This window comes from Hippocampus zosterae, chromosome 18 (genome assembly GCF_025434085.1).
Source record: "Hippocampus zosterae strain Florida chromosome 18, ASM2543408v3, whole genome shotgun sequence".
NCBI classification, from domain to species: Eukaryota; Metazoa; Chordata; class Actinopteri; order Syngnathiformes; family Syngnathidae; genus Hippocampus; species Hippocampus zosterae.
In genome coordinates, this window is record NC_067468.1 from 9,344,095 (window position 1) to 9,370,184 (window position 26,090).

At 44.5% G+C, this 26,090-nt stretch overlaps 4 protein-coding genes across 7 annotated transcripts; 2 read left to right on the forward strand and 2 right to left on the reverse strand.

Moving 5' to 3' along the window:
- Positions 1-475: 475 nt before the first annotated feature.
- On the forward strand, positions 476-4,843 carry LOC127591054 (translation initiation factor eIF-2B subunit alpha-like). 3 transcript variants are annotated; one of them, XM_052050849.1, is made up of 9 exons: positions 476-636; positions 2,344-2,445; positions 2,526-2,662; positions 2,911-3,027; positions 3,489-3,601; positions 3,678-3,746; positions 4,074-4,149; positions 4,229-4,354; positions 4,663-4,843. In XM_052050849.1, the coding sequence occupies exons 1-9, from the start codon at positions 501-503 to the stop codon at positions 4,816-4,818; spliced, it is 1,032 nt and encodes a 343-aa protein (XP_051906809.1). In that variant the 5' UTR covers positions 476-500; the 3' UTR covers positions 4,819-4,843. The 3 variants fall into 3 exon arrangements, with proteins under 3 accessions (XP_051906809.1, XP_051906808.1, XP_051906807.1); XM_052050847.1 differs by lacking the exon at positions 476-636 and adding an exon at positions 1,833-2,080; XM_052050848.1 differs by lacking the exons at positions 2,344-2,445; positions 2,526-2,662; positions 2,911-3,027; ... (3 more) ...; positions 4,229-4,354; positions 4,663-4,843 and adding an exon at positions 862-1,173 and having other exon boundaries at positions 499-671.
- Positions 4,840-9,745, reverse strand: ddx55 (DEAD (Asp-Glu-Ala-Asp) box polypeptide 55). Of its 2 annotated transcripts, none has more exons than XM_052050666.1 (15): positions 9,543-9,745; positions 9,232-9,340; positions 9,074-9,124; positions 8,724-8,810; positions 8,255-8,346; positions 8,105-8,167; positions 7,806-7,955; positions 6,966-7,155; positions 6,817-6,899; positions 6,434-6,565; positions 6,270-6,362; positions 6,055-6,169; positions 5,548-5,716; positions 5,169-5,467; positions 4,840-4,985 (listed from the first exon to the last, which is right to left on the reverse strand). In XM_052050666.1, the coding sequence occupies exons 1-15, from the start codon at positions 9,593-9,595 to the stop codon at positions 4,857-4,859; spliced, it is 1,815 nt and encodes a 604-aa protein (XP_051906626.1). In that variant the 5' UTR covers positions 9,596-9,745; the 3' UTR covers positions 4,840-4,856. The 2 variants fall into 2 exon arrangements, with proteins under 2 accessions (XP_051906626.1, XP_051906627.1); XM_052050667.1 differs by having other exon boundaries at positions 9,232-9,363; positions 9,543-9,723.
- A 357-nt stretch (positions 9,746-10,102) lies between these two features.
- tmed2 (transmembrane p24 trafficking protein 2) lies at positions 10,103-14,941 on the reverse strand. The gene is made up of 4 exons (XM_052050915.1): positions 14,575-14,941; positions 11,967-12,159; positions 11,246-11,353; positions 10,103-11,098 (listed from the first exon to the last, which is right to left on the reverse strand). The coding sequence occupies exons 1-4, from the start codon at positions 14,752-14,754 to the stop codon at positions 10,974-10,976; spliced, it is 606 nt and encodes a 201-aa protein (XP_051906875.1). The 5' UTR covers positions 14,755-14,941; the 3' UTR covers positions 10,103-10,973.
- An 882-nt stretch (positions 14,942-15,823) lies between these two features.
- ptpn11a (protein tyrosine phosphatase non-receptor type 11a) lies at positions 15,824-26,079 on the forward strand. The gene is made up of 16 exons (XM_052050670.1): positions 15,824-16,215; positions 17,208-17,330; positions 18,236-18,430; positions 18,896-19,088; positions 19,426-19,545; positions 20,533-20,646; positions 20,743-20,839; positions 21,075-21,172; positions 21,268-21,426; positions 22,050-22,181; positions 22,285-22,439; positions 22,508-22,575; positions 22,662-22,813; positions 23,133-23,251; positions 23,331-23,418; positions 23,479-26,079. The coding sequence occupies exons 1-15, from the start codon at positions 16,202-16,204 to the stop codon at positions 23,398-23,400; spliced, it is 1,809 nt and encodes a 602-aa protein (XP_051906630.1). The 5' UTR covers positions 15,824-16,201; the 3' UTR covers positions 23,401-23,418; positions 23,479-26,079.
- The last annotated feature ends 11 nt before the right edge of the window (positions 26,080-26,090 follow it).

Below are 26,090 nucleotides of genomic sequence, written 5' to 3' on the forward strand. Positions count from 1 at the left end.
GACAGGTATCGAGAGAGGCAAACATAGACTACTGTAGATTAGAACAGGTTGTCCATTGTGTTGTGGCGTTGGAGGCGCTCTTTGAAATGTGTTTCTATGCTCAGTGTGCTTTACTCCCTCAAAACACTGCCGCGAGGAGAAGCATGTGACACATCTTCACTTTGAGAAAATACTTTTCGTTCTTAAAAATAAAAAAAAAGATCATGATGAACATTTCTATCAAATAGTGTAGCCTATCTTCAAACAGGAACACGTAATGCCTGTAAACTCTTTTGTTAATCAGTCGATGTCCCTTTAAATGTTGTAACCTTGGTTACAATATTTCACTTTCCAAGAAACCTAACTGGTTCGATTTAGATTTCGTTTAATACTGTACTGGATCTCGAAATTTAAATACATTTTAATGGAATGACTAAATTGAGATTGACTAAATTGGGCTGCCTTCTGGCTTCACTCACCGGGGCCCTCTCGATGACTGAGGTGGTAGTGAGTCACCGCGCATGCGCATACGCACCAACTCCACTCTCGACATGGCGCTTGCGAAGTCCGTGTACAATCTCCTCTTCAGGAGAACGTCCACTTTCGCTATAACCATCATGGTTGGGGCTGTCTTTTTCGAGCGACTATTCGACCAAGGTGGCGACGCGATCTTTGAGCAAATGAATCGCGGGGTAAGACACTTTATTGATGCGGAAATTCTGCTTCTATCCTGACCTTGCATAGGCAGAGGGCGAAGTACTTCTCGGTGCTAGCTAAGCTAACTTGGCCGGTGCCGCTAATTTGAATCTACCGGGTACTTAGAGTCATCAAATTGTGTATAATTTTTTCATCAATAAACTGATCTTGTGTTTTTTTTGTTAGAAATTATGGAAGCACATCAAACATAACTACGAGACCAAGGAAGAATAATTGGGACGACCGTTTCCACTGGCTCAAGTTGAAGCTTGTCATCAATCATCCTGCCCGTTTGGACTCCACTCATTCACCCACTGAAACAAACAACAGCAAAGACGGACTCGATGTGCTTCACACTGACTCCAAAGTTTTACCAGACCCTGCGAAGGTGATGCAGTGGACCCCTGGCATTTCATTCTCCCGATTCCTGTCATATGTTCTGCCTTTATTGTCACGCTCACGTATTGTAAATGATTAAATTAAATGTTGACGTCTTAACGGATTGGTCTATTGTTTTTTCCTTCCAATAATATTACTGTACTTATTTCCATCTTTCCCATCCTATGTTGAGCCATGCCGCATATCTTGGAAAAATCAGTGCACACTGCCTAAAATCTCATCACAACTATTGGGAAATAAGGAAGATCTTGCCGCCTGACCTTACTTTCAAATGCACTTCGTGTGTATTGTAAGCCTGTGATCCCTTGAGATTCAAGTGATCCACACTATTTTTTTAAACAAAAGTCATCATTCAAATTATTTTTTTCTTTTGTTTGACATCAGTGTAAGCTTGAGAAATTAGCATTGTATTATGGCATTCAACTCTCAACACATTAGGCAACAGTTTTACAGGTAAACTACATATTATATTTGTATATACAGTACATCTATCGTTTCATATGTCAAATGTTTGCGGCTGACAATTTGTTGAGTTTTGGGGGAGGCCAAAATGTATTTCATACTACAACATTCTAATTCATTCCACTGAGAGAGATGATGATTCGGGTGAATTTTCATTTAGAAATTCAAATTCAAACTTACTCTTCCTAAAAGATCAATTTTGTTCTTAAATTACGAAACCTTTCCTGTCCAAGAGGTGGCGGTAATTCCAAGCATTCTCACAAAACTTGTTTTGAATCAACTGCTGCTCAAGGAAGAAGCCGGTTGTCTGACGTCATCTCGACGCGACGCGTCTACTCGCAGAAAATTGCCCCAGCTGTCTGAACTGACAACCAAAAGTTTCCCAAACAAAGCGTATCAGTTTCTTGAACACATGCAGAAAATATTTAGTGTCCGCTTTTCTGGTTTGACCTGAAAGAGTTTGCACTACAGTCGAAGTTAAAAACAAAACGACGAGAAACTGTTGGCACCTGACAACGGAAGAGTGCCAGCATGAATGAAGAAGGTAAGACAAGAGATGAGAGAGAGACTCGGAGTATCGCGTGTCTGCTGTTATTTGTGTGTTTGTTCTATACTGTTATTTTCTGTCTGTCATGTTGAGTTTGTGCCAACGCTTTGTATTGTGCATTTGTGTGTATGTAGATTTTGTGTCGTTTTACTTCTCATCTTAGAAGTGCCCCAGGTGTGCAGACAAATTGAGTTTCCTGTTTGATTGTGTTGACTGTTGCCTCGTGTTTTTCCTATTCATGGTGTGCGTTTGTGGCGCAGAGCTGTTAGAATACTTCCGCGGCCAGCTGAAGCAGGACCCGGACGTGGCTTCGGCGGTAGCTGCCATCCGCACGCTGCTCGAATTTCTCAAGCGAGATGAAGGTGACGCAACTTCGCCTGCATGTGTGTCTGTGCACTCGTGGTGCTGCTGCTATGATTATCGATGGCGTTGTGATATTCAGGTGAGACTCTCCTGGGCCTGAGGGAGAACCTGACGTGGGCCACCGACCGCCTGACCAGCGTGGACTCGTCGGTGGCCGTATCATCAGGAGGCGAGCTCTTTCTACGCTTTATCAGCCTCACGTCGCTCGAACACCAGGTGGGACGGCCGCCAACCTGCTCAAATCAACTGGCAGATGCACTTTGTATAATATTGCTTTAAACACACCATTGCACTCTACAGAGATAGATAGATTACTGTTTGCTTTCACTCCATCATACCACCACTTGATTGTACACAGCTGAACTGGGGCGGGGGACAGGAACGGCTGTAAGTCTGTGGTCACCTCAGCAATGTGGCAGCATCTCATGTAGTTATTTTCTTGTCACCACGTCGATGGCCGGCAGGAATTGTCACGCTGCAAGAAAGTGATGGAGGAGCGCGGGCAGCTGTTTGTGGACAAGATCTCCATGTCCAGGGGCAAAGTGGCCAAGCTGTGTCACACCTTCATCAAGGATGGAGCCGTAAGTCTCACCCCCTGACCCCCCCAAAAAACTAGCTTTAAAGCACACGTGCAGCCCTGGCCATGTTGGGGTCCTTGCACCTCATGGGACTAAAATAAAAGCTGCTCAGATTTTTTTAAAATAATGGGTGAAATTGATTGATTGAATGTAATATATGAATAGTAATTTATGAATTTAAAAAAAATTACATATTTTTAAATGTCATATTAATGTTCAAACTTGCATGTTAATCTCATTTTTGATCACTTAGGCCTTCTACATTACTGACGTCTAATGTTGGGGATTATGCTAGTGCCGGATGTAAAAATGTGAATAACCATCTGATTAATCAGTTATCAAAAGTTATTGACAACCGATTAGTCATGAATTAATTATTATTGCGCTACTAGTTTGGACATTTCAGGGATTCTGCCCGTCATCTAGGTTGTCTGACTTACTCCCACCTGTGTATTGTGCGACAGAAAATCCTGACACACTCGTACTCGCGGGTGGTCCTCAAGGTACTGGAGAAGGCGGCGGCGGAGAAGAAACGCTTCTCTGTCTTTGTCACAGAGTCGCAGCCCGACGGCGCTGGGTGAGTTGCCACCACCGCTAGTGTCGTACCTCGTGTCACTTTTTCTTCTCACCCCTCATTGTTGTCCAAAATAAAGGCGACGGATGGCGGAACACCTCAGAAAACTCAATGTTCCTGTCACAATCATCCTGGACGCCGCAGTGGGGTGAGGAAGCATTTTAGTCATTTGAGACTGCGGATACCAGCCACCGATACAAAAAATGATTTTATGTAGCAAAGGTACTAGTAGTAGTGGTGAGTAGTCAAAGAGCGAGTACTTGTACTGTATCAGTCTTTTAAAAAAAGTGGTACAGAACATTCCCATTTATATGAAATATTGACAAAATATTTGTATTAAACATTGAAGACAAAATGTTGTTTTGGCACACGAATGACATCATTTGGCTGAAAATAACTACATTTTGTCACAAAAATAAGATAGTTGGACATGAAAGCTTTCCCCCGGGAAATGCCTCATATTTTCACGCGTCAGGTACATCTTGGAGAAGGTGGATCAGGTCATCGTGGGCGCCGAAGGTGTGGTGGAGAGCGGCGGCATCATCAACAAGGTTTGTCACCTTGCCCTTCGCGCCTTTTGCTTCTTTCATCATTCGTCCATCTCACCTCTGGTGTGCCTCTTTCCTGCAGATCGGCACCTACCAGATGGCGGCGTGCGCCAAAGCCCACAACAAAGCGTTCTACGTGGTGGCCGAGAGCTTCAAGTTTGTACGCCTCTACCCGCTCAACCAGCAGGATGTGCCCGACCAGTTCAAGGTGAGATGAACTGACTTTCACATCTGTGCATGCGAATGCCCAAGAGCTCATTTTAGAGTACCCTGGTGCCAAGGAACTATCTTGAAGCGAGTTGAGGATCTTTATTTAGACATCGCAGTACCATCCTGCTATCTGAGCATTTTGGTCCCAACGAACTATGTTGAAGTAATTTGAGGGCATTTATTTAGACAAAAGTAGTTCTTTATAGCCAATGTGCTGCATCTGGGTACCAAGGAACTAGGATGAAGTGAGTTAATGAGCTTCACTTGAGACAAAATTGTGTGTGTGTGTGTGTGTGCGTGCGTCAGTACAAGGCTGACACATTGAAGAGTAGATCCAACCTGTTGGAGGAGCACCCCCTGGTGGACTACACGCCGCCCTCGCTCATTACGCTGCTCTTCACCGACCTGGGCGTCCTCACGCCGTCGGCGGTTAGCGACGAGCTCATCAAGCTCTATTTATGAAACATCAATAAAAAGAAAAAATAAATCTGAAAGTGTCTTTAATGATTCGCCCCACCGGTGATCTGTCGCTCAAAGTCCCCCTCGCAAATTTGCCCTTTCTTCAGTTTCTTGAGCAGACGAGTATCCTTCATGAGCTCCTCAATGTCTTGGTCCTCGTCATCGGAGCACTGAGGAGAAATTTAAATTAAATTAAATTCTCTAAGTAATATTTCGAGGTTAACATTCCGAGGATTTGAACAAATTTAGATCTGTGAGCGATTATCAAAAATGATGATATATGAATTTGATAATCGGGTAATTTTTGCACCTCTGCTAACAATCCTAGTGAAATTTCCAAGAGGTTGTGTTACCTGCGCCCGTTTCCTCTTGGCGGCGTTCTTTTTGCGTTTGTTCTTCTTGGCCTTCTGTTTGGACCAGGCAAGGTTCCCGACGGCTTTCTTGGTCCTGGTCTTGTCGTCATCCTGCTGCCTCAACTTGAGCTCCGCCAGCATCTTCTGCCGTAGTTTCTCACGCTGTTTGTCTTTGTAACGAATGGTGTCAGTGTCCAACGCCACCGGCTGGAAGTCGGGGAAGCTTTTCCCGCGCAGTTCCGGCATCTTGGGCAGACGAAGGAGCGCAAAGCCGCGGGCCACAGAGGAAAAGTCCAAATCTACAGGGAGAAGGGGAGAGTTTAAAAAAAAAAACATGAAGGGAAAATTACTTTTGAATGCTGATTGTTGAAGACTTGACCTTTGACCCTGAAGATGAGGCTACACTCGTGCTTGGCGTAGGCCTGCACGTACGACACGAAGGCCTTCATGCCCTTTTCGAAGACGGCACGGTCCTCCTGTGCCAGCGCCTTTACTTTGGGCAACACATCCACCACGTCGTTCACAGCCGGCATTTTCCGCAGCGGACACTACACAAGGGAATGAGGGACAAGCATACTTTGCATTTTGAAACACAACAAAAAGATTGCTGAGAAACACATCTGGCCCAACCGCATCACCAACATGGGAGATGTGCCGCTTTGTTGTATGGTTGTGAAAATAGGCATCTATAGTTTCATCAACAAATCTGTGTACAATAATGTGTATCATACTGCCCCCTGGAGGCTAAGGTGCACACATTTCTCATTGAGCTATAATGAATATCGTTTAATTTCTTACATTCTATTTCTTCACGTTACTATTGTTTGTTCTTACCAACTATGTTAGTTAATGTTACAAAATAATGCATCTGGTTTTTGATGGTCACCTTCTGGTTGATGGACAGGAAGTTGACGTAGGACTCCTCCATTGGCAGCAGGAAGACCAAGGCGTTGCCGTGGTTACCAATGCGCGCCGTGCGACCGCAGCGGTGTACGAAAGCGCTGGGAAGAAGGTGCACTCATTACGCTGACTTGCTCGCGGCCACAAAGTGTTCACGTGGTACAGCCGTTGGGGCTCTCTACGCTAAGGAGCGCGACTCACTTGGCACTGCTGGGGGGGTCGTATTGCAGCACCCAGTGGACGTCGGGGATGTCGATGCCACGCGCCATGACGTCCGTGCACACCAGGATGCCGCTGCAAGGGTCCCACGCCAAGCATGAGGCGGGGGCGAGCACCGGCGGACGCGTGAGCGAACGGTCGCTCACCTTTCGAGGGCTCGAAAGTCAGCAAAGATTTTGTTGCGCTTGTGTTTCATCTTGCCGTGAATGCAGTGGATGGGGACCTTCTTCACCAGAGTTTCCAAAGCACGGCCAAAGTACTCCACGCAGGCGCACGTGCTGAGGAGAAGAGAGACGAGGATGAAGAAGAAATGGATGAGGAAGAAGTGGTGGACCAACAGCATGAAAAGGAAAGGAGAGACGAAGAGGAGCGATTGGAGGCAGAGGGAGAAAAAAAAGGAGGGGTGAAGATTAAGTGGAGCCAGAGGAGGAAGATGAGAAATAAGTTAAGGAAGAGAGTGAAGATGGAGAAAAAACAATAGAATAATGTGACATGGCGTTGTGTCCGCCGTGTGACGACAATGTGGCACCTGAAGAAGACGAGCTGCTTCTGACGTTTGTGTTGCCGTAGAAACGCCACCAGCTGGTTGAACTTGTCCTCAGCACGACATACCTGAAGCAGAAAAAGCGTGAGCATCCGACGCAGGCGTGTGGGTGGATGACTGACTGATTGACTGACCGTGTAGTAATTGCATAGCCTGGCGGGTGTCCTGAAGGTGACGCTGTCGGCGGTGCCCTTCTCCTTGACGGCGATGCGGACCGGGTTCCTGAGTCCGGCTCGGACTAGCTTCTCCAGTTCCTGCGTCTGTGTGGCCGAGAACAAGCCCGTGCGACGCTGCTTGGGCAGGAAGCTCAAGATGGCGTTCAGACTGCCGACAAAACACCGTTGTTAGTGTTTGTGCTTTAGCGGCGTGAAAAAGAAAACGGGTATCGAATCATAACTTTCGTGCATTATCTGCACTGTTAATGTGACATCAAGGAATGGAACCCCCCCTCCAATTTAATGATTAATCAACAAAATATTTGACAGATGAATCAATAACTTTTTTAATAATAAAAAATAAATCAATCCATTATTGAAAGTATTTTACATTAGACCTGGCTGTGGCCTGGCCAAGTAAGTCTTCCCCTCAATTTATCATAATTCCTTCGCCACAAGACTGTGCTAAATCACTACTTTTGTCTAAATGGAGCTCCTCAACTGATTTCAACATTGTTCCTTAGCTCTAAGATGCTAGCATGGAATTCACTCATCACGACACCACTAGTTCTAAAAAAAGTTACCAATTACTGCATATTAGGAAAGCCAAGTCAAACCAAAATCTAGATGTGTTGTTTTCAAGTGCCTTTAATGGCCATAGCCCAATGAGTGAAATCAGAAATTATCATCTTGATTTGACATAAATTAGTTTAGACCTTGGTCACCGGGCAAATTCAAGCCGTCGCTCAAAGCGGCCTAACCTGTTGTCTGAGATATTTGCGTTCTCTCCAATCAAGTGAGTGGAGACTGGGCCCCTACCTGTTCTCAAAGCCCATGTCCAGAAGTCTGTCGGCCTCGTCCAGAACCAGCACATCCAGACTCTTGACCGAGCCGGCCAGGTCCACACCGTCCCCCTTCCTGCGGAACATGTCCTCCAGGCGGCCAGGCGTAGCGACCACAATGTGAGCCCTGCAACACGACAACCATTCCCTGCTTTGGAATTGTCCATGGAGACTACTTTGTTGGAGGGCGGTGGGGTCTGGGAATTTTTTTTAGAACGGTTCAGCCCCAACCCCATCCCACTTCCACGACACTTTCGGTAGAGCATCTGACTTTACCCGCGTTCCTTGAACTTTTCAACATCCTCCATCGGGTTGTTGCCACCAATCATCAACATCTGCCTGGAAACAAACAAGAGTGGAACCCTTGTTAGAAAGACTTGCTTTGCTACCATTGGCCCGTTTCATCTGGCTCGTGACTCTACTTACGTGAACTGCGGAAACTTCTGGAGGAAGCGTCCGATCACTTCGTTAATTTGCACGGCCAGCTCACGCGTGGGCGTGACCACCAGTGCGCCCACCTACGTCAACATGAACGCGTGTGAATAGGCGACCAACGAACACACTGATAAATTTTTCCGGAAATTTTCCATTGAGAGTCGGAAAGCTTTCAGATTGTTAGCCTAAGAGGATAGAAGCCTACGTCACATTGAAAACTTTTTAAAAAACAAGGAAAAAAAGTTTCTTTATTGAGTTGGTAAGACTCAGTACATCCATGCAAAATAGTGACCTCCCCTTGCCCACATGTGATGGCATTCAGGTGTATTCATAAGTGAGGTTTTTTTTCCACTTCACCCAAAATTTGAGTTAGCGCTTCAGATACAGCTCTTTAACAGTAAAGTTTATAACTTGTAAATTTTACAGCATTTTTCAACATTAACCACACAGACACATGCACCTGCATCTTCTTAAGCTTTTCTTCTCTCCTGAGCAGAACCTCCAGAATGGGAATGACGAACGCCAGTGTCTTCCCACTCCCAGTCACCTACACACACACACATAATCAGAAAGAGACAATATATATGAAATATGTTATGTGTTGTGTTTATTATTTTACTTTATGTTAACTGTTTTGTTAAGCGCTTTGTTACAGCTGCCGCTGTTGTGAAAGCGCTATATTATATATATTGTATTGTATGAATATAGATATGGATAGAGGGGAAATGAAAGAGGGGGAGAGAGAAAGAGACAGACAGATGAAGTGGTGGCTCCTTTCGACTTTTTTAATAAGTAAAATTTGTCACTCACCGCCTCAGCTGCCACATCCTTGTTCCTCATAAAAAGTGGGATACAGGCAGCCTGGAGGGAAGACGGAAACAAATAAAGACACACGCACACAAACTGGTGTACAGTATTGTACTATTCTGATTAAAGTTGTACGTGCGATTTACGTCCATTGAACATACCTGGACGGGCGTCATATGCGTGAATTTGAGCTCGCGGAGCGTCTCTAATATGTTGTCGTTTAATTTAACAGCCAACGTTTTCCACGTACCATCGGTCGTGTTCTCCATGCTGGAAAAAGTGGCAAGCGAGGGCTGTAGACGTTAGCCGACGCTAAACTACGCCACTAACACTTCCGGGTTGCGCGTTGCGTCGGGGGGAAACATGCGAGTGAGGAAATTGTGTAAACGGTGGTGATTTAAAACCAATTCATATCAATTCAAAATACTGCCTGAATTAATCTGGAAAATAACTACCACTGTATTAAACCCACCGTTCCTCCCCGACTTGGGTTGCGCCGACGCCTCCACTCTCAAGTGGGAACATGAGCGTGAGGAAAAGCGTATTTTCAAAAAAAAATATTAATTTTTAAGGTCACAACATTTTCCATGCAAATAGCTCAAAAAGAAGTAGCCGTCACAACCATTCTAAAGCTAACCTTGCCACATGCTAACACTTCCGGGTTGCGTCAATGATTACGTTCCGTGTGGCAAAAAGACAACTTTTATGTTAACAAAGAATTTAACGTTACACCACAATGAAAAGTTACAAATGATTTCCTAAACTAATATCCACGACAGTTAAATGGGATGAAATGAATTGGAATGCAATAATAAAAATTAAAAAAAATTAGGTATTCAAAAACATTACATTGATACACAACGGTACTTAAATTAATGACCAACGTCCGGTTAAACATGATGGACTATGACATTTCTTTTAATTGTAAATTTATATTATTTTATCAGACTATATTTAGTTCGTAGATTTTGTGTATTTGTGGGACATTTGAAAGTATAAGGTTTTTTTTCAGTATAAAAAATGTGCTGCCAGTCATGGTTTAGAATTTCTTTATTATGAAACCTGGGGCTTATTTTCAACAACCATTCTACATTTGTACAGATGGATGCATCAGTGTCGGAGTCTGAAAAGGGGAGACTGAGTGCAGAGGAGTTTTTCTGCCTGAGCAAACAACAGAGGTTGTTTATTTTTTATTTTTTGGGGAATACAAAAAACTGGGAGCATTTCCAGTTGAGATGTGACGCACAGGACGCAGCCGCCAAGGTGGAGAGACTAACTGCGACTTTGGAAGTTTTGTAAAAGAGTTGAAAGAACACCAACTAAAACAGGATCGTGAGTTGAGCGCAACAAAGATGACATCTCAGCAAAAATGCTCCAAAACAACAAGAGTCCAAATTCATATCAACATAAGTACAATTTAAAATCCACCCCCCCCCCAAAAAAAACACACAGCAGTCAGTAGATCAGGATACCCCCCAAACAATGCCGCAACTCCCCGCCCCCCGATTCAACTATATGCTAGAAAAATTGCCAATTGAAAAGGACCGTTTGACCTTTTACAACACCCTTAAAGCAGCCGCAGAACAGATCAAATCATCACACGCCAACTCCAATGGTCTCCAAGCTTTCATTCCCAGCACCTTCTGTCTGATTTAAAACGCTCAGTTGGTGTCACAAAACAGTACTGGCAAATTAATGTAACCACATCGGAGGGAGGGTGATAACCTTTTAAATAAGACAAAACCAAAAAAAAAAAAAATCTGATAAAAAGTGAACCACCTTAATCTTGCAGCCGTTTTGTACAACCTAACAAAGAAAATCTTAAGTGGTGAAAATTGCCAGTCTGCTTTGCAGAGTGTAAAGAATTGTCTCAAGAAGGACGAATGTTCACGCCGCCGTTCCACTACACCACCCGCCGCACTTCGAAAAACCTCTTCAGGTAGTAAATTTGTCCCAGCGTCATGGCCACCAGGACGAGGGCCTCGAAGAAGGACCACAGCACCACTCGGCTGTTCGTGTTGTCATTGACTAGACAGGGAAAGCAGAAAAAGACATGTCTGTAAGTCGCATTTTTAAAAATAAGTTTCCAGGTGTCACTGGCAAAGCAGATTTGGCAGATAACAATTTCTTTAAGAAGAAACTTTAAGCTGTTTGCCATATTTTGTGGGCACTCACTGGCTCTGTGTATCCTCTCGCGGACCTCCATGTATTCCTGCTCGTGCTTGACTGCTGTCATGGCCACTGCCAGCTCGTTGATCATCTCCTCCAGCTTGTTTTGATGCGCTGCCATGAACAAATAAATAAGTAAACACAGACACACACACGCACGCACACCATAGATCCCCAACACAACGGGGCATACGACATGCACACCACCGTTTTCCTCCACGAGTGCCCAGAAACAAGGCAAGCGTCAACCTCTGAAATCCAAAGCACCAATGAAAGCACTCCGGACGGCTTGGTGGGGGCTGACGGTACTTTTTTCAAGCAGTGTTTTCACAGTGCGATGAGTCAAACCACTCCAATCCCTCACACACAGCAATGTGCACTATTAGTGGCTTTTCACAACGCACAACTCTGGTTAGAGGAGTACTTCCCAACTTTGACTGCGCCAAAGCAAATAGTTTACATATTTTGTTTGTTCAAAACTAGATTAACTTTGGCACAACGATAACGTGCCACGGCACATTGGTTGGAAATCACTGGGTTAGCGAGTACACCAAAAGTCCACATTCTATCCGCCTACCATCCCATGTGCCGCCTGGAGATAAGAGCGTCCACAAGATGGTGAAACAAAAACAAACACAATCAGGGAGAGTGAAACGAAAAGAGCTGCATTTTGTGGGTGGGAGGGGAGGGTGGGGGGGGAGCAAAAGCAAAGATGGGGCTCAGTCACCTTCCGTCTCCATATCCTGGCCTTTGGGCGCCTCGCCAATGTCAATGGTGAACATGACGATCTTGGGCGTCATAGTGGACATTTTGTTGCTGAAGCAGAACTTGTAGGTGCCGTCCATGTGGGCTGCCACCGAGTACTTGCCACTCGACTCCCGGTCGCCCTTATAGATCTGCTTGCCGTCGGGACCGGTTATCTGGAAGCAGTGATGCCATTCACAATAATTCCGGACAAAAACTGTGGCATGCATAACAACAAGTCCCGTGCGTACTTTGTTGGACCCTGAGTGATGTCACATTTGTTTGTGCTAGCAATGTTATTTTCGGCTAGTTATGCTCACTAATGATGAGCCTCAAGTGAAGTAGTTTATGTTAAAGAATTGAGCGGAACAGCCACAATACCATTTGATTATGTAACATGGATTCATGATTGAGTAAATACTATATGCATGGTGTTGATGCTTTATGATGCTCTCAGTTTTAAGTGCTTTGTTGCCATGTTATGCCTTTAGCATGCTATTGCAACAGCGTGGTCAATTTCAAGCTGATGCACATAAGAGGTCTGGGTGGCTTTTGGCTGGGGTAGAAGTTAACAGTTGCTCAATGTAAGCTACAGGAAGTGTCCAACTACAGCTCAAAAGTCATTTGTTATTCATGTATTTAGAGGATGAGTGTAGCTATGCATCACCAAGTCAGTGACGTCACGAAATGGCAGATAGGAATATAGTAATTATAGTGTCAACCTACCGTGTCAGATAGGAATATAGTAATTATAGTGTCAACCTACCGTGTCTTTGCACTTTGGGAGTATGTATTTAAGGTTGGCAATGGCCCAAGTCACATCTACTGTATGTGCTCCGTTGAACAGTGCCCCCTACTGTTCATATCGAGACACCACATACCTGAAATACCTTGTTATTCACATTCATTCATTCATCTTCCAAGCCGCTTGATCCTCACTAGGGTCGCGGGGGGTGCTGGAGCCTATCCCAGCTGTCTTCGGGCAGTAGGCGGGGGACACCCTGAATCGGTTGCCAGCCAATCACAGGGCACACAGAGACGAACAAGCATCCACGCTCACATTCACACCTAGGGACAATTTAGAGCGTCCAATCAGCCTGCCACGCATGTTTTTGGAATGTGGGAGGAAACCGGAGCACCCGGAGAAAACCCACGCAGGCCCGGGGAGAACATGCAAACTCCACACAGGGAGGCCAGAGCTAGAATCGAACCCGGTACCTCTGCACTGTGAAGCCGACGTGCTAACCACTGGACTACCGGGCTGCCCTTGTTATTCACATTTCAACATAATTAATTGCATGATGTAATAGCAATATCCAGTACCGCACCACGGTGCCGTGAGATATTGTAGAGTGTGCCCTGGGAAATGATCTAAATTCATCGAAACTGCATCAAAAATATTTTTAGAAAATAATTATCCACAAATAACGTACCGAGGTCCAGCGTCTGTGCTGCCAAGTCATTGGCAACATAACTATGTAATACTATTCTAAAACAGTATGTGACAGCATCTAAGTAAATGCTTTGTAATTATAAAACAAGTTAATTAGTGGTGCATTAGATGGCTGGGACTGTGACAGTGTGGTTAACAAGGCCATATGCTGACAAGTGATGGTAAGGTTTTGAAGAGTCGAAATGCAAACTCTTATCTGGACCCTGACAAAGCCCCAACTAGGAGTGCACGTCAAAAGAAGGCTACGACTGTTAGCTCAAGCATTGTCTCTTGCGTGAGGCAATACAGCTTTTCAAGCCTGTTTGCTCTGAAAATTCCAAAGATACTAATAGATGTTGAGGAAGAGCTTCATGTGTGCCTTTCTTTTTCCTGCAACCATATCAGTACTGTGTTCATCCAAACAGGCCCAAGTTTCACACCGAGTTGAAACATTAACAATTTCAAAAGTGGGTTTATTTGAATCCTATTCAAGACACTTTGATGAGAACGACTTTATATCGTCGATGTGTAGTCTTTTTTTTCATTTTGAACATTTTCAGGTGGTCGTGTGCTTTTTCATGGGGAAAAAGGTTGGAAAACAAATTTCCAACATACGGAAACATCCGGCTATTGAATAAACAAGCCGGAAATAAGCAATTTTAGAATCTTTGTTATTTCCTTATCAACAAACACATGTATTTCACAAGTACAAATTCGTCTGTGTTGCTGGGAAACATATGGAAACCTGCAAATTTTTCATCAACAAGAAAAACATCCAGATTTGATTCTAACAAACATTAGGGAACAAACCCCCGCATGTGCACTTTCAAAAAGTGAAATGAAAACCATTTACACAACGATACAATAACTTGGTCAAAAGATCGCTAGCACGTCAAAACCGAAGCCTATCATCCAAACACCGCATATATCGGGCTGATAATGATTAACAACTTGAAAAAATATGAACGCTGACTTTGTTGAAGAATCGAAACATGAAAAACAAGTTTCACCAAAGCGGCGCTGAATTAGCTGCACCGCTGCTAATACTAAGAGACTACACTGACATGACAGCACCGCTAGGCCTTATCCTCCTTTGCTGCAGATTCGCGTTGCTTCGTCGCGAACGTTCGGCGCCAGCTCGCTCCATCGGGCGTCTTACCTCCACATCGATATCCAAGAAGCCTCCCTCGGCGACCTCGAACATTAGGCCCATCTTGGTGCCGGAGTTGACCCGCTCATAGAAGCACTCGTCGGCTTGGGCGTCGATGCTAACGAAGTAGCCGGACGCTGTGGCGGACAGGACGGCCAGCAGGAATACCATTTCCCACGTGGTGAACATTGTTCCTGGACTTTAGGAGGGGGAAATAACGAAAATATATAATTGCAAGTAAATACTATCCTCGGTCCACGATCTCCCTTTCTGGAGTGCAGTTTCGTGTGGCTGATTTAGTGCCGGAGAGGAGAAGCCCAAAGTGCCAAACGGCGGCGATCGTGTGATTGCCACGTACGGCTTAAACGGCGTGTCGCGAGGGTCATACCAGAGAAAGCGCGATGTGTAAAAGACTCGCAACCTGCCGTTCTACAATATACCATAAGGGTGAGTGGTGCAAATATGTTATAAATTACCATAATAACATAACTTCATTAATACACTTTGTCAGGAGGTCACGAAGGACATTGCATAAAAACTCTTGAACAAAATAAACCCAACGTGGTGTTTTCCAATATTTTAAACTGAATCGGGAGACCAGTGGGAGGCGTGGCGACCTCACTGTGCAGATGTGCAGGGTTCGATTCCGACTCCGGCCTCCCTTTGTGAGTTTGCATGTCCCCCCCCCCCCCCCCCCCCCGGGCCAGACGGCTGGCATCGGCTCCAGCACCCCTTGCGACCCTTGTAAGCATAAAAAATGGGAAAAATTGATGGATAAATCAAATTAAACACAGTACCCCCTATGACTGCTTATTCACTTTTCTTTTGTGTCAATTGTTTTTCTCAATCCATGTATAATACGTGGATTTTGAATCTCAACACAGATTGTAAAACATACAATAACGTTTTCTACGAAACTGAGTCTTTCATATGCTCTTCTTTTGAGTCGAGACTGAGAGTCGCTAGTTCTGTGTTTTACCGTCCATGGGTTAATCGCGATGGGGGGGGGGGGGGTGAAATACCACCCATCCTTAATTATTAAACATTTGAACGCTGTGTTTTTGTACACATAGCGGTGTTGAAATGGAACCCAGTTTTTCATTCTGCCCGAATTCAAGGAACAAATGAGGATCTAAACGTTGTATTTTGTTCGTCGAAACTGACAAACGCGTATCATTCACATGATGCTCTACTTGTAAAACATACAGTACTGTAGTAACTTTTTTTCCACGCATGCGCGTAGTGGGACTTCGGGAGGAGTCTTTCATTTTGTTATCTCGTTGCCCCGGTATTTAGGGAATTTTTGATTCAACAAAAACTGGTGGTGTCACACTCTGAACGGACGCCCCATGGTATTAAATCCAACGTATCCTTTGGTTTGTCGCAGGTTTGGTGACGTCCAACAATCGATTTGTGCTGAAGTCTCCCGAGCGGGCCTAAAAACACTTTTTATGTCGTACTTGCTCCGACTTTTTTTTGTCGATGCCGTGATTTCGGCACGCGTATAGGCCGGATATGAGCCGATGAACATCTTTCCCGGTGACTGGAGGGAAAACGGTCGTGAAGGTTTGCCACCTAGCTCTTGGAAAGCTACTGTTAGCTGCCAAGTGGGGAAGGAAGTGAGGAGCGGAAAAAAATGACATCTCGGAGGTAAGCGCTCCGCTGGAAATTAACGTCCGGCGTTGGTGTTAGCCCGGCTATCTTAACTTTAACTCCACAAAAGAGGTTTGGAGGCAGTGTCCCTGACGTTTGTGTGTGAGAAGGAGCTGGTAGCTCACCGTGTAACGTTAGCTTACACCGGTGACTTCATATTCGCTACCCACAACCCCAACATCGTAAATAAACAATGCAATACAAACAGTCAAGGCTTTCTTATTGCTCCCGAGACGTTCTTGTTCGCTACTCTCAAGTCCAAGGGAGGCTCATGATGTCAGTGTTATGTGGCAACATTAACCACAGAGCAACTGTGAGCGCCTTTATGTGCAAGAAGAAAAGCGCCCTTCAACGAGGCAAGGTCCAAAACGACTTGGGATAACCAGTGCGAGCGTAATACAGTACTGGCGTTTCATAAAAGCCCAACTGTGTGGACGACATCGTAAAATAAACCTAATTAAGTCATTTATTTTGTGCATACAAATACTTAATGTTTTTCTACTTTCTTCCCTCCAAAATTTTCTGTTAATTGCGAATGTCTCCGTTGTGAGACAAATAAAGGTTTTCGTTTCTTATCTTATCATCTCTGTGTGATGGGATGCCTCCTCCCATCTGTGAGGCGGATCAAAATGTGCCTCAAACTGATAGCTGTCAGTAATGGGCCCCGAAAATGGCCATCACCTCAACGCCACCGCGGTCATGCCAGCCTCCACACACAAAGTGAAGTCAAGGCATCTGCCACAGCGATTGTTAATGCTCTGCCGCCAGCGAGTGGCGCTGGCCACCTTCAAAACAAAACCTGTTCAACTAATGCATGCAGGTCAGTGGTTTGGGATTAAAAATAACGTTCTAAAATAACTTCAAAGCGGTCATTACTCGTTCACCCAGTGAGAATTAAAAACTGTCTCGGAATCACACCGAGAAACGTTCTGATGTTTGACTGCACTCCAAGCCCACAGCTGATAACACACTTGTGTTTGTTTCTACAGGTGGTTCCACCCCAACATCACGGGCGTGGAAGCGGAGAATCTGCTGCTGACTCGCGGTGTGGACGGCAGCTTTTTGGCAAGACCCAGCAAGAGTAACCCTGGAGATTTCACCCTGTCAGTGCGGTGAGTGGGGATTTGGCACAGTCCTGTGACACCATATTACCATATTGTAATAGTAGGTGTGTAACAGTGTCATCCGAGTACAGTAACAGTCCGTTACAAAATTGGGACGTGTTCAAGCTAAGAGGTGAGTGTCAGCGTTTTTAAACCATCCAGACGACTGGCTTGACTCCAAATGATAATGACCCCATTGAGTGAGACGACTATTATCAGAATATTCAATAGTTGTTTTTATTTTGGTCGCCGATTTTGGTTGCAGAGTCGTTCATCCGGGTCCCCTGCCGATCCGTGGTAACACTAACGGCGAGTCACATTTGAACACAACGGTTGCAAGTTCTCCTTTTCTTGCCGCTGTTTTTTTTTTCCAGATGACACAGCAGCACAGTGACAGTGACTCAGCAGCTGTTTCAGCAACAACAACAAAAAAAAGACACAGTGTTTCATATTTACATTCTAATTGAATGCAGCTTGGTGCCATCACTGTTTTATTCACCAAACCAGTCTGACAGCCACGGACTGCGTGAAATTTTGTCACGTCTCACATCAGGAATATCAAGCTTGTTTTCCGCACAAGCCAAGTAGTAGTAAAGGTTATCCTCAAGTGGCCGACTATAATTGTCAAGCCACAAATGTGTAATTGTTTGGGATGTAATGCTATGCCAAAAATGATCTGTGTATACTCGCTTAGAAACTGATAGTTTTGTTGAGAACAACAAAAAAGGGCCTTTTGTCTAAACTAGGACTGATAGTAGAACGTCCACAAGAGGGTGCTAGTGACTGCTATCGGCCACCAGTATCGGCAGCCTTCGGGAGTATTCGAAAGGTTGAAATCAGGCCAGTGTCGGCCCAATACCGATACCATCCTCTCACTTTTCTCCCATCCCTGACCAAATGTGCTCCCCACGCAGGCGGAATGGCGCCGTCACCCACATCAAGATCCAGAACACGGGCGACTACTACGACCTGTATGGCGGCGAGAAGTTTGCCACTCTGGCCGAGCTGGTGCAGTACTACATGGAGCACCACGGGCAGCTCAAGGAGAAAAACGGCGACGTCATAGAGCTCAAGTATCCGCTCAACTGCGCCGACCCGACGTCAGAGAGGTGAGCCCAACACACAAACACCGATATACGTTTTGACCGCCTTCGACCAACTGGACACTTTATTAGGTATGCGATTAAATAATTTGCCTTGATAAATAAGGGAGTTTTCCACCGATGTGAGTTTTTTTTTGTTTGTTTTGTTTTTTTTAATCGGCCATCAAAAAAAAAAAAGCAACCTGTACAGCCAAAACATTTTTGGCTAATCTGTCCCGTGCAAGAGCCACATGCACAAATCCAAGTGGACCTGAGTTCAGCTGCTTGGTGATGAAGTATTGCCGCCGCCAGTGAAAATACACCACGCTTTTACTTGCGTTTCCCGCTGATTTGACCATAAAGCTTGATTTGACTTATTTTATTAACACTCTCAGGTTGTGTTAGTGTTGACAGTAAAAGTCTGTATTTTGGAATCTTGAATGTCACCAGAATTGAAAATATCGATGATCGTTGTTGGCATTGTCTCGGCAGATGGTTCCACGGGCACCTGTCGGGCCGCGAGGCGGAAAAGCTTCTGACGGAGAAAGGCAAGAACGGCAGCTTCCTGGTGCGGGAGAGCCAGAGTCACCCCGGAGACTTCGTGCTGTCTGTGCGCACGGGCGATGACAAGACGGACAGCAGCGACAGCAAGCCCAAAGTCACGCACGTCATGATCCGATGCCAGGTGAGCCTCGAAAGAACATTTACCTTATTTGGTGTTGTCGGAGCAAAATACGGAATGGTATTCACAAATGGACACAAAGTGACAATAGGGATCCAAAAACGGTTACACAAAGTCTCCTCTCCTCCATTCAACACAAATTGCAGATGTGCCGCAAGTTCCACACCCTGCACCGACCCCTGTGTGAAACATCTGCTTTGTGGGTCATGTGGTTTTTCTGAAAGCGATACGCGCACTGATGCGGTTTCGCACTTTGCGCTCGTCACAAGCGATTCTGCCTAACGAACGGAGATTACGTACTTTTATTTTGAAGTTTGATTTTTGCGTACTCCTTCTTCAGCACGACCTGAAGTACGACGTGGGCGGTGGCGAGAAGTTTGACTCCCTCACCGACCTGGTTGAGCACTACAAGAAGAACCCCATGGTGGAGACTCTCGGCACAGTGTTGCAGCTCAAGCAGGTTTTGTTTGTTTGTTTATTGAGCATATATAGTACACACAATAATCGTTCTATTTCAATTGAATTTATCTTTATTTTAACTTGATCTTTGATTGGTCTCGTGCCAAAAACAATGAACTTAGTTTTTGTTCAATTTAAAAATAGTTTATTTCTATCGAACCAGTTTTTTAATTTTGTCAATTTATTTTCCACAGTTTTCAGGAGTTGTTGCATATTTTTTCCAGAGCAGTAAAAGGTTGCGTCATCGGCGAATAGGACGCATTTGAATTGTTTTGACACACTACAGATATCATTTATATATAAAATGAATAGTTTTGGTCCAATCACTGACCCCTTAGGCACTCCATGGATAATCTTCAGTAAGTTAGATGTTTTGTTTTTGAACTGCACATACTGATATCTGTTTTCTAAATAACTTTCAATCCATTTATATGCTGTGCCCCTGATACCATACCTCTCTATTTTATTCAATAATATAGTATGGTCTATAGTATCAAAAGCTTTTTTTAGATGTAGAAAAATCCTGACCGTGTATTCTTTATTATCTATATTAGTCGCTATTGCTTCCACCAACTCCATTGCTTCCATTAAGGTGGTCCGTTTTTCTCTAAAGTCATATTGATTTTCACTTAATAGCATGTGTTTATCTATGAAGTTTTCGAGTCTGCGAGAAAATATTTTTTCTAATTTTTTTGAAAATTGTGGTAACGGTGATATAAGTCTATAATTTGTAAAGAATTGTCTTTTTCCACTTTTAAAATTGGAATGATTTTAGCTGTTTTCATTTTTGATGGAAAAAATACCGACTTTAAATGACAGGTTGCATATATATGTCTCCTGACGGAGGGGAGGCCACAGTTTGCTGTGGTAGCTGTGGTTTGTGGTAGCAAACAAACCACAGGTAGCTTTGTTTGCGTATTCATTCAATTCTCTTGCTCTCTACTTGCATTTTCTTTGTCATTTCTCACGTTTCCACCCCTTTTCGCAGCCCCTCAACACCACTCGCATCAACGCAGCTGAAATCGAAAGTCGGGTACGGGAACTGAGCAAGCTGGCGGAGGCCACGGACAAAGTCAAGCAAGGCTTTTGGGAGGAGTTTGAGGTGAGGCTTTCACTGATTTTCATCCCTTATCTCAACATTTTGAGGATTCTGTGAATGTCCAAAGATCTCGCCCCAAATGGTTTTGCTTCCACGCAGACTTTACAGCAGCAGGAGTGCAAGCTGCTGTACAGCCGCAAGGAGGGCCAGAGGGCCGAGAACAAGAACAAGAACCGATACAAGAACATTCTGCCTTGTAAGTAAGAGTCACGGGCGCCCTCTTGGATTTAATGGGCTTCACGATGACCCATTTTGTGTACATGTCAGCAAAGAGCAGAAACATTACTAGAAAAAAAAGGGGCAAGTGTATGTGTTGTAGTACCAACCCTGACCTGTGTGAGGCAGTATGGTGCCAAAGCCATCCACACTTGGGAGTGCCTCCAGTCACTTGCTCCTTAAACCTGACCTTTGTTTTTGTTTCCTGCGTGCAGTCGACCACACGCGGGTGGTGCTGACCGACGGGGACTCCAACGAAGCGGGCTCCGACTACATCAACGCCAACATCATCATGGTAGTATCCCCTAGCCTGGTAAACGACCCTCCTTCCTCCTCACTCCGTCGCTCACGTTGCCGTCGTTCACGTTAGCCCCAGTGATTTTTTTTTTTGGGCTTTGTCGCATTCAGCCCGAGCAGGACAACAAGTGCAACAGCGCCAGGCTGAGGAAGTCGTACATCGCAACGCAGGGCTGCCTGCAGAACACAATCAGCGACTTTTGGAGGATGGTGTTCCAAGAGAATTCACGAGTCATCGTCATGACCACCAAGGAGGTGGAAAGGGGGAAGGTGAACACCTGGGTTTTTTATTTTTCAACACTTTTTATGACACGGCCAAGGAAATTTTCAGCAATTCATTTCAATTTGGACGTTTTTACTTCGACGCCTTTTGTATTTGTGCCAATATTTGTTTTGTTTTGTTTTTTGATTCGGACTGTTTCCTTTCAAAATAAAAATTTTCTATTTTTAGTGTTTTATTCAAATGTTTTTTTCCTCCCTATTTAATTTGATTTTCTAGTTTTTTTTTAACTAACCTCTAAATTTTTGCTCTCCTTTATTTTTTTGAATTTGAATTTTCTCTTCATATTGATTTTTGTTACTCTTTATTGTGACTGTTTCCTTTGAAATTGTACTTTTATATTTTTATTATTGTATTTGAAATTTAATTTTTACTTTTTAACTTTTTTTAGATTAATTATTAGAATTATTGTTGAAAATGTTGTTCATACTATTTATTTAGAATTACATTTTTGTTTAAGTGTATTGGGTTTTTTTTTTCCTATTGGAATCATTTGAAATTGTACATTTTTTAATACCATTTTATTTGAATTAGAATTTTGGTTTCCATTTTCCCTATCCTCTTAAATTCTTGTTTTGAACATTTTTGCTGTGCTCACTTTGTGTGTTGACAGAGTAAATGTGTGAAGTACTGGCCCGACGTGTCGGCTCTGAAGGAATACGGTGCCATGCGCGTTCGTAACGTCCGTGAGACGGCGGCACATGACTACATCCTCAGAGAACTCAAACTCTCCAAAGTGGGACAGGTAATCTTTCATTCTTCTTCTGCCTTCATCCTTTCAAACTGACAGGTTGAATCTTGTTTTGTTTGGGTTATTTTTATTTAATTTTATTTGTTTTTGTCTTCAGGGCAACACAGAGCGCACTGTTTGGCAGTACCACTTCAGGGCCTGGCCCGACCACGGTGTCCCCACGGACCCTGGCGGTGTTCTGGACTTCTTGGAGGAGGTGAACCTGAAGCAGGAGAGCATCCTGGATGCCGGACCCATTGCTGTACACTGCAGGTATGCATCATTTAACATAGGTGGCGCCGCCAGGCACGCATGCTAACCGGCTACGCTTGTGTCGGCAGTGCAGGGATCGGACGGACGGGAACCTTCATCGTCATCGACATTCTCATCGACGTCATCAGAGAAAAAGGTGTGTGTGCATGTGCGCGTGTGAGTGCGCGCATGTGAGTGCGCGCGTGCTCGCACACGTGTGACTTTTGTGCGTGTGTGTTCCAGGTGTGGACTGCGACATCGACGTTCCCAAGAGCATTCAGATGGTCCGTTCCCAGCGCTCCGGAATGGTTCAGACGGAAGCCCAGTACCGCTTCATCTACATGGCCGTGCAACACTACATCGAAACGCTGCAGAGGCGCATCGTGGAGGAGCAGGTCCTGCCTTCTTCTTGTACTGTGCGACACATAGCTGACTCACTGGCGCCCTCTAGACACAGTTCTAAAATACAGCTTGTGATCCCCAAATCAATTCACTTCAACTTTACTTGTATATCAATTTGAAGAGCCAATGCAGCTGCAAGAATGTGCTGTGCATAACAATTGAATATGAAACAGATCAACGCAAGAGATGAACCCTTTTTTCAGCTGCATGCTAACAACGCTACTTATTAATCATCTCGTTGGTAGAATGTATGATCAAGTGTCTGCTACATGTGTTTGTTTATTTATTTATTTTTATAACTGTCTTTTCCAGAAAAGTAAGATTAAAGGTCGTGAGTACACCAACATCAAATATTCTCTGTCGGACCTAACGGGTGGCGAGCAGAGTCCGCTTCCTCCTTACACGCCGCTGCCCACGCCCACCTGCACAGAGTAAGTCTGACTTCCTTCTGGGCCTTCCTCCTCCCCGGCGGTTGCTGACTGGCGTGTCCTTGCATATTTCGTGTGCCAGGATGCGTGAGGACAACTCGCGAGTTTATGAGAACGTCGGTCTGATGCAGCAGCAGAAGAGCTTCAGATGAGACTCGCCTTGATGCCATGTGAGTCCTGATGTCACAAGAGAGGTTATGCATATGCAAAGTGACCCTCTTCTGCCGTAGGACCCCTGATGCCTGACCATTTTCTTCGCCAGACTCACCGCGACGCCGACAATGAGACACCGCCACCACAGTACAACAAAAACTAAGAAAGAGAGAAAATCGGGGAGAGAGCTTTTTGGCCCTCAGGTCCAACTCTCCAACCACTGTGATGCTCACCCCGACCACCGAGCGGCGCCAAATCCCCACCTACCAAACCCAGCCAGTTTGTAATATCAAAGCCAACCCCTATTTTCGTCTCTCTCTTTTTTTTTTCTTTTTGTAAACTAAAGCAAGACTCGATTGTTTGTAGAGTTAGCAGAGAAAGTCGTGTGCCAAACGTCAGACATTCCGGCGATTGGCTGACGATTGGACTCTAACCTCGCCAAAACTGCCTTTAAGTCAAAACCCGTGTCCTCTCACATTCATGTGGCATTTGCGAGCCTCGTCTGACTGGTCGAAGTTATTGTCCATTCAGGAATGTCGCTGAAACATTCATTTCTCAAGTGCATATTACACACCGGTCGCAACGTTTAGGGAATGTTGAGCATTGAAAAGAAATTTCAGGATGCCCCGTTGCGAATTTTGCCATTCCCCTTCTGAGTAGAGAACAGCACGCGGTGCAAAAAGTACTGAAACATTTGGACATGTGCATTTAAAAATTTACAGAAGGTCAAATTAAGTTCCCCTGCACTTTAGGCTCATCCTGAACTTTCATTCCAAAGCGCAATATCCCAAACCTTTTGTGACTCGTGTATGTTGTCTTTCTTGTTTCAAATTAATGTACCATATGACTAAATGCCTTGCGCGTACCATTGACTCCGCCGCCAGGAGGTTGCCAAAGGTAACGAGAAGCCTGATATAGCTGCCCGTTAGCTTAGCGTAGCATAGTTCACCTTGCTTCACTTGAGCAGCTCAAGAGTGCCCTAATTCCTCCAGCCACATGCTAACACTAACTCCACCAAGAAAAATGTGCAACATTGTAACACTATTGTTCACACTTGAAACACTAAAACAAAGAGAAGCACACAAAAAGAAGATATTTGGTCCATGGCTCACTGTTGCCTCCTTGAGGAACTTGGTGGTGTTACAAGGTATTTTCAGGCAAAAACGAAAAAATGGAGTACTGCGTTACCTTGAATTCATTCCGTGACTTAATTTACTGGTAGCTCCAGAATGCCCGCTCAGAGGTTTTGCCTCTCTTGTAACATGTAGTTGTCCTACTAGTGTGCAGAAATGCCATGCAGTAATGGTAAACTTACTGTTAAGACGCGTCGTTTTACTTGGTTGATTAGCGTGATAATTTTTTTCATTGCACTAACCGCTTTCCATCAAGTTGCTTGAGGATTTATTTAATATCCAGCTTGAGATCTATGTACTGGTACACTTTTTGTCCGCACCATTAGAGCAGTTGTTGTATACTAGTACGGCGTAACTGGACTAGTTGACATAAAATTCACTGAGTTTACGTCATCCCGTAAAAAGTTTATACTTACCTGTTTCAATAATTGCTTGTAGCAAAGTACTATTTTTTGTCTAAACGAAGCTGCTAAACTGACTTTAACATACATTCCTAGATCCCCAAATGCTACTGGGTGGTGGCAAAGCACTATTTTTGTCTTAATGAAGCTCCTCAACTCACTTCCAAATAGTTATTTGGCACAGATATGCCACAAGATGGTGCTGGCAGCAATACTTTTGTCGAACTCAAGCTTATTAACATAGTTCCTCGCCAGAAGATGGTGGCACTACTTTTGTTCAAATGAGGCCCTTCAATTCACCTTAACTTAATCCCTTGGCACCAAGATGGCAACAAATCTCTTTCATTGTCTTCATGAAGCTCCTCAGTTCACTTCAGTATTCTTCCTTGACACTTTTTCCACAAACTAAGCAGGCAAAAGTTTTCTTGCCAATGTATGCTCTTAAATGTCCATTTGTAGATATTTTTTTTCCCACAAACTGAATAGGCAAAAGGTTCAATAGAAATACTTGTTCTAGTGCGCTAAATTGTCTTACTAGTCTGTCCAAAGTAGCCGGCGTGGGTCTCAAGCGGGATATCAAGGAAATCCTTTTCTTTTCATAAGGGGGGCAGGTTTGGTCACGTTATGCTAGGTTACCGAGCCTTATCGGTCTTCTCGTCCGTATCGTCATCCGCTCATTTCAAATGTGGCCTGGAGATTTCCTCACTCTGCCTCGGCGCCGCGCAGCCGAGAACAGGGAGCGGTGGCGCTTCTCCTCGAACAGCCGCTCCAGTCTCCGTCCGCATTCACCGTCGTACCACGCGTCAACTCATGGACGTGCCTTCTGCGCCGTCACGTGACAGCGACCGCAATGCTCTTTTAACAATCGTATGTGAATCTTTGATGGCAGGGGGGGTGGGGGGGGACTCAACAAAATTCTATTTTTGAAGGTGTATATTGTACATGAACAGAATGTACTTACCAAAAAAAAAAAGACGCAACATATCTACTTGCCAATAAGATAAAGTGTATGTATATGCATAGTGTTCTCTCTTGACACACACACACGACCAACAAGAGAGTTTATTATAAATATTAAAAAATTTGCAGTTAACCACGTTAACGTCCTCACTAAGAATAAATGGCGACCTCATGCCGCATTTCACTGCTGTGTTT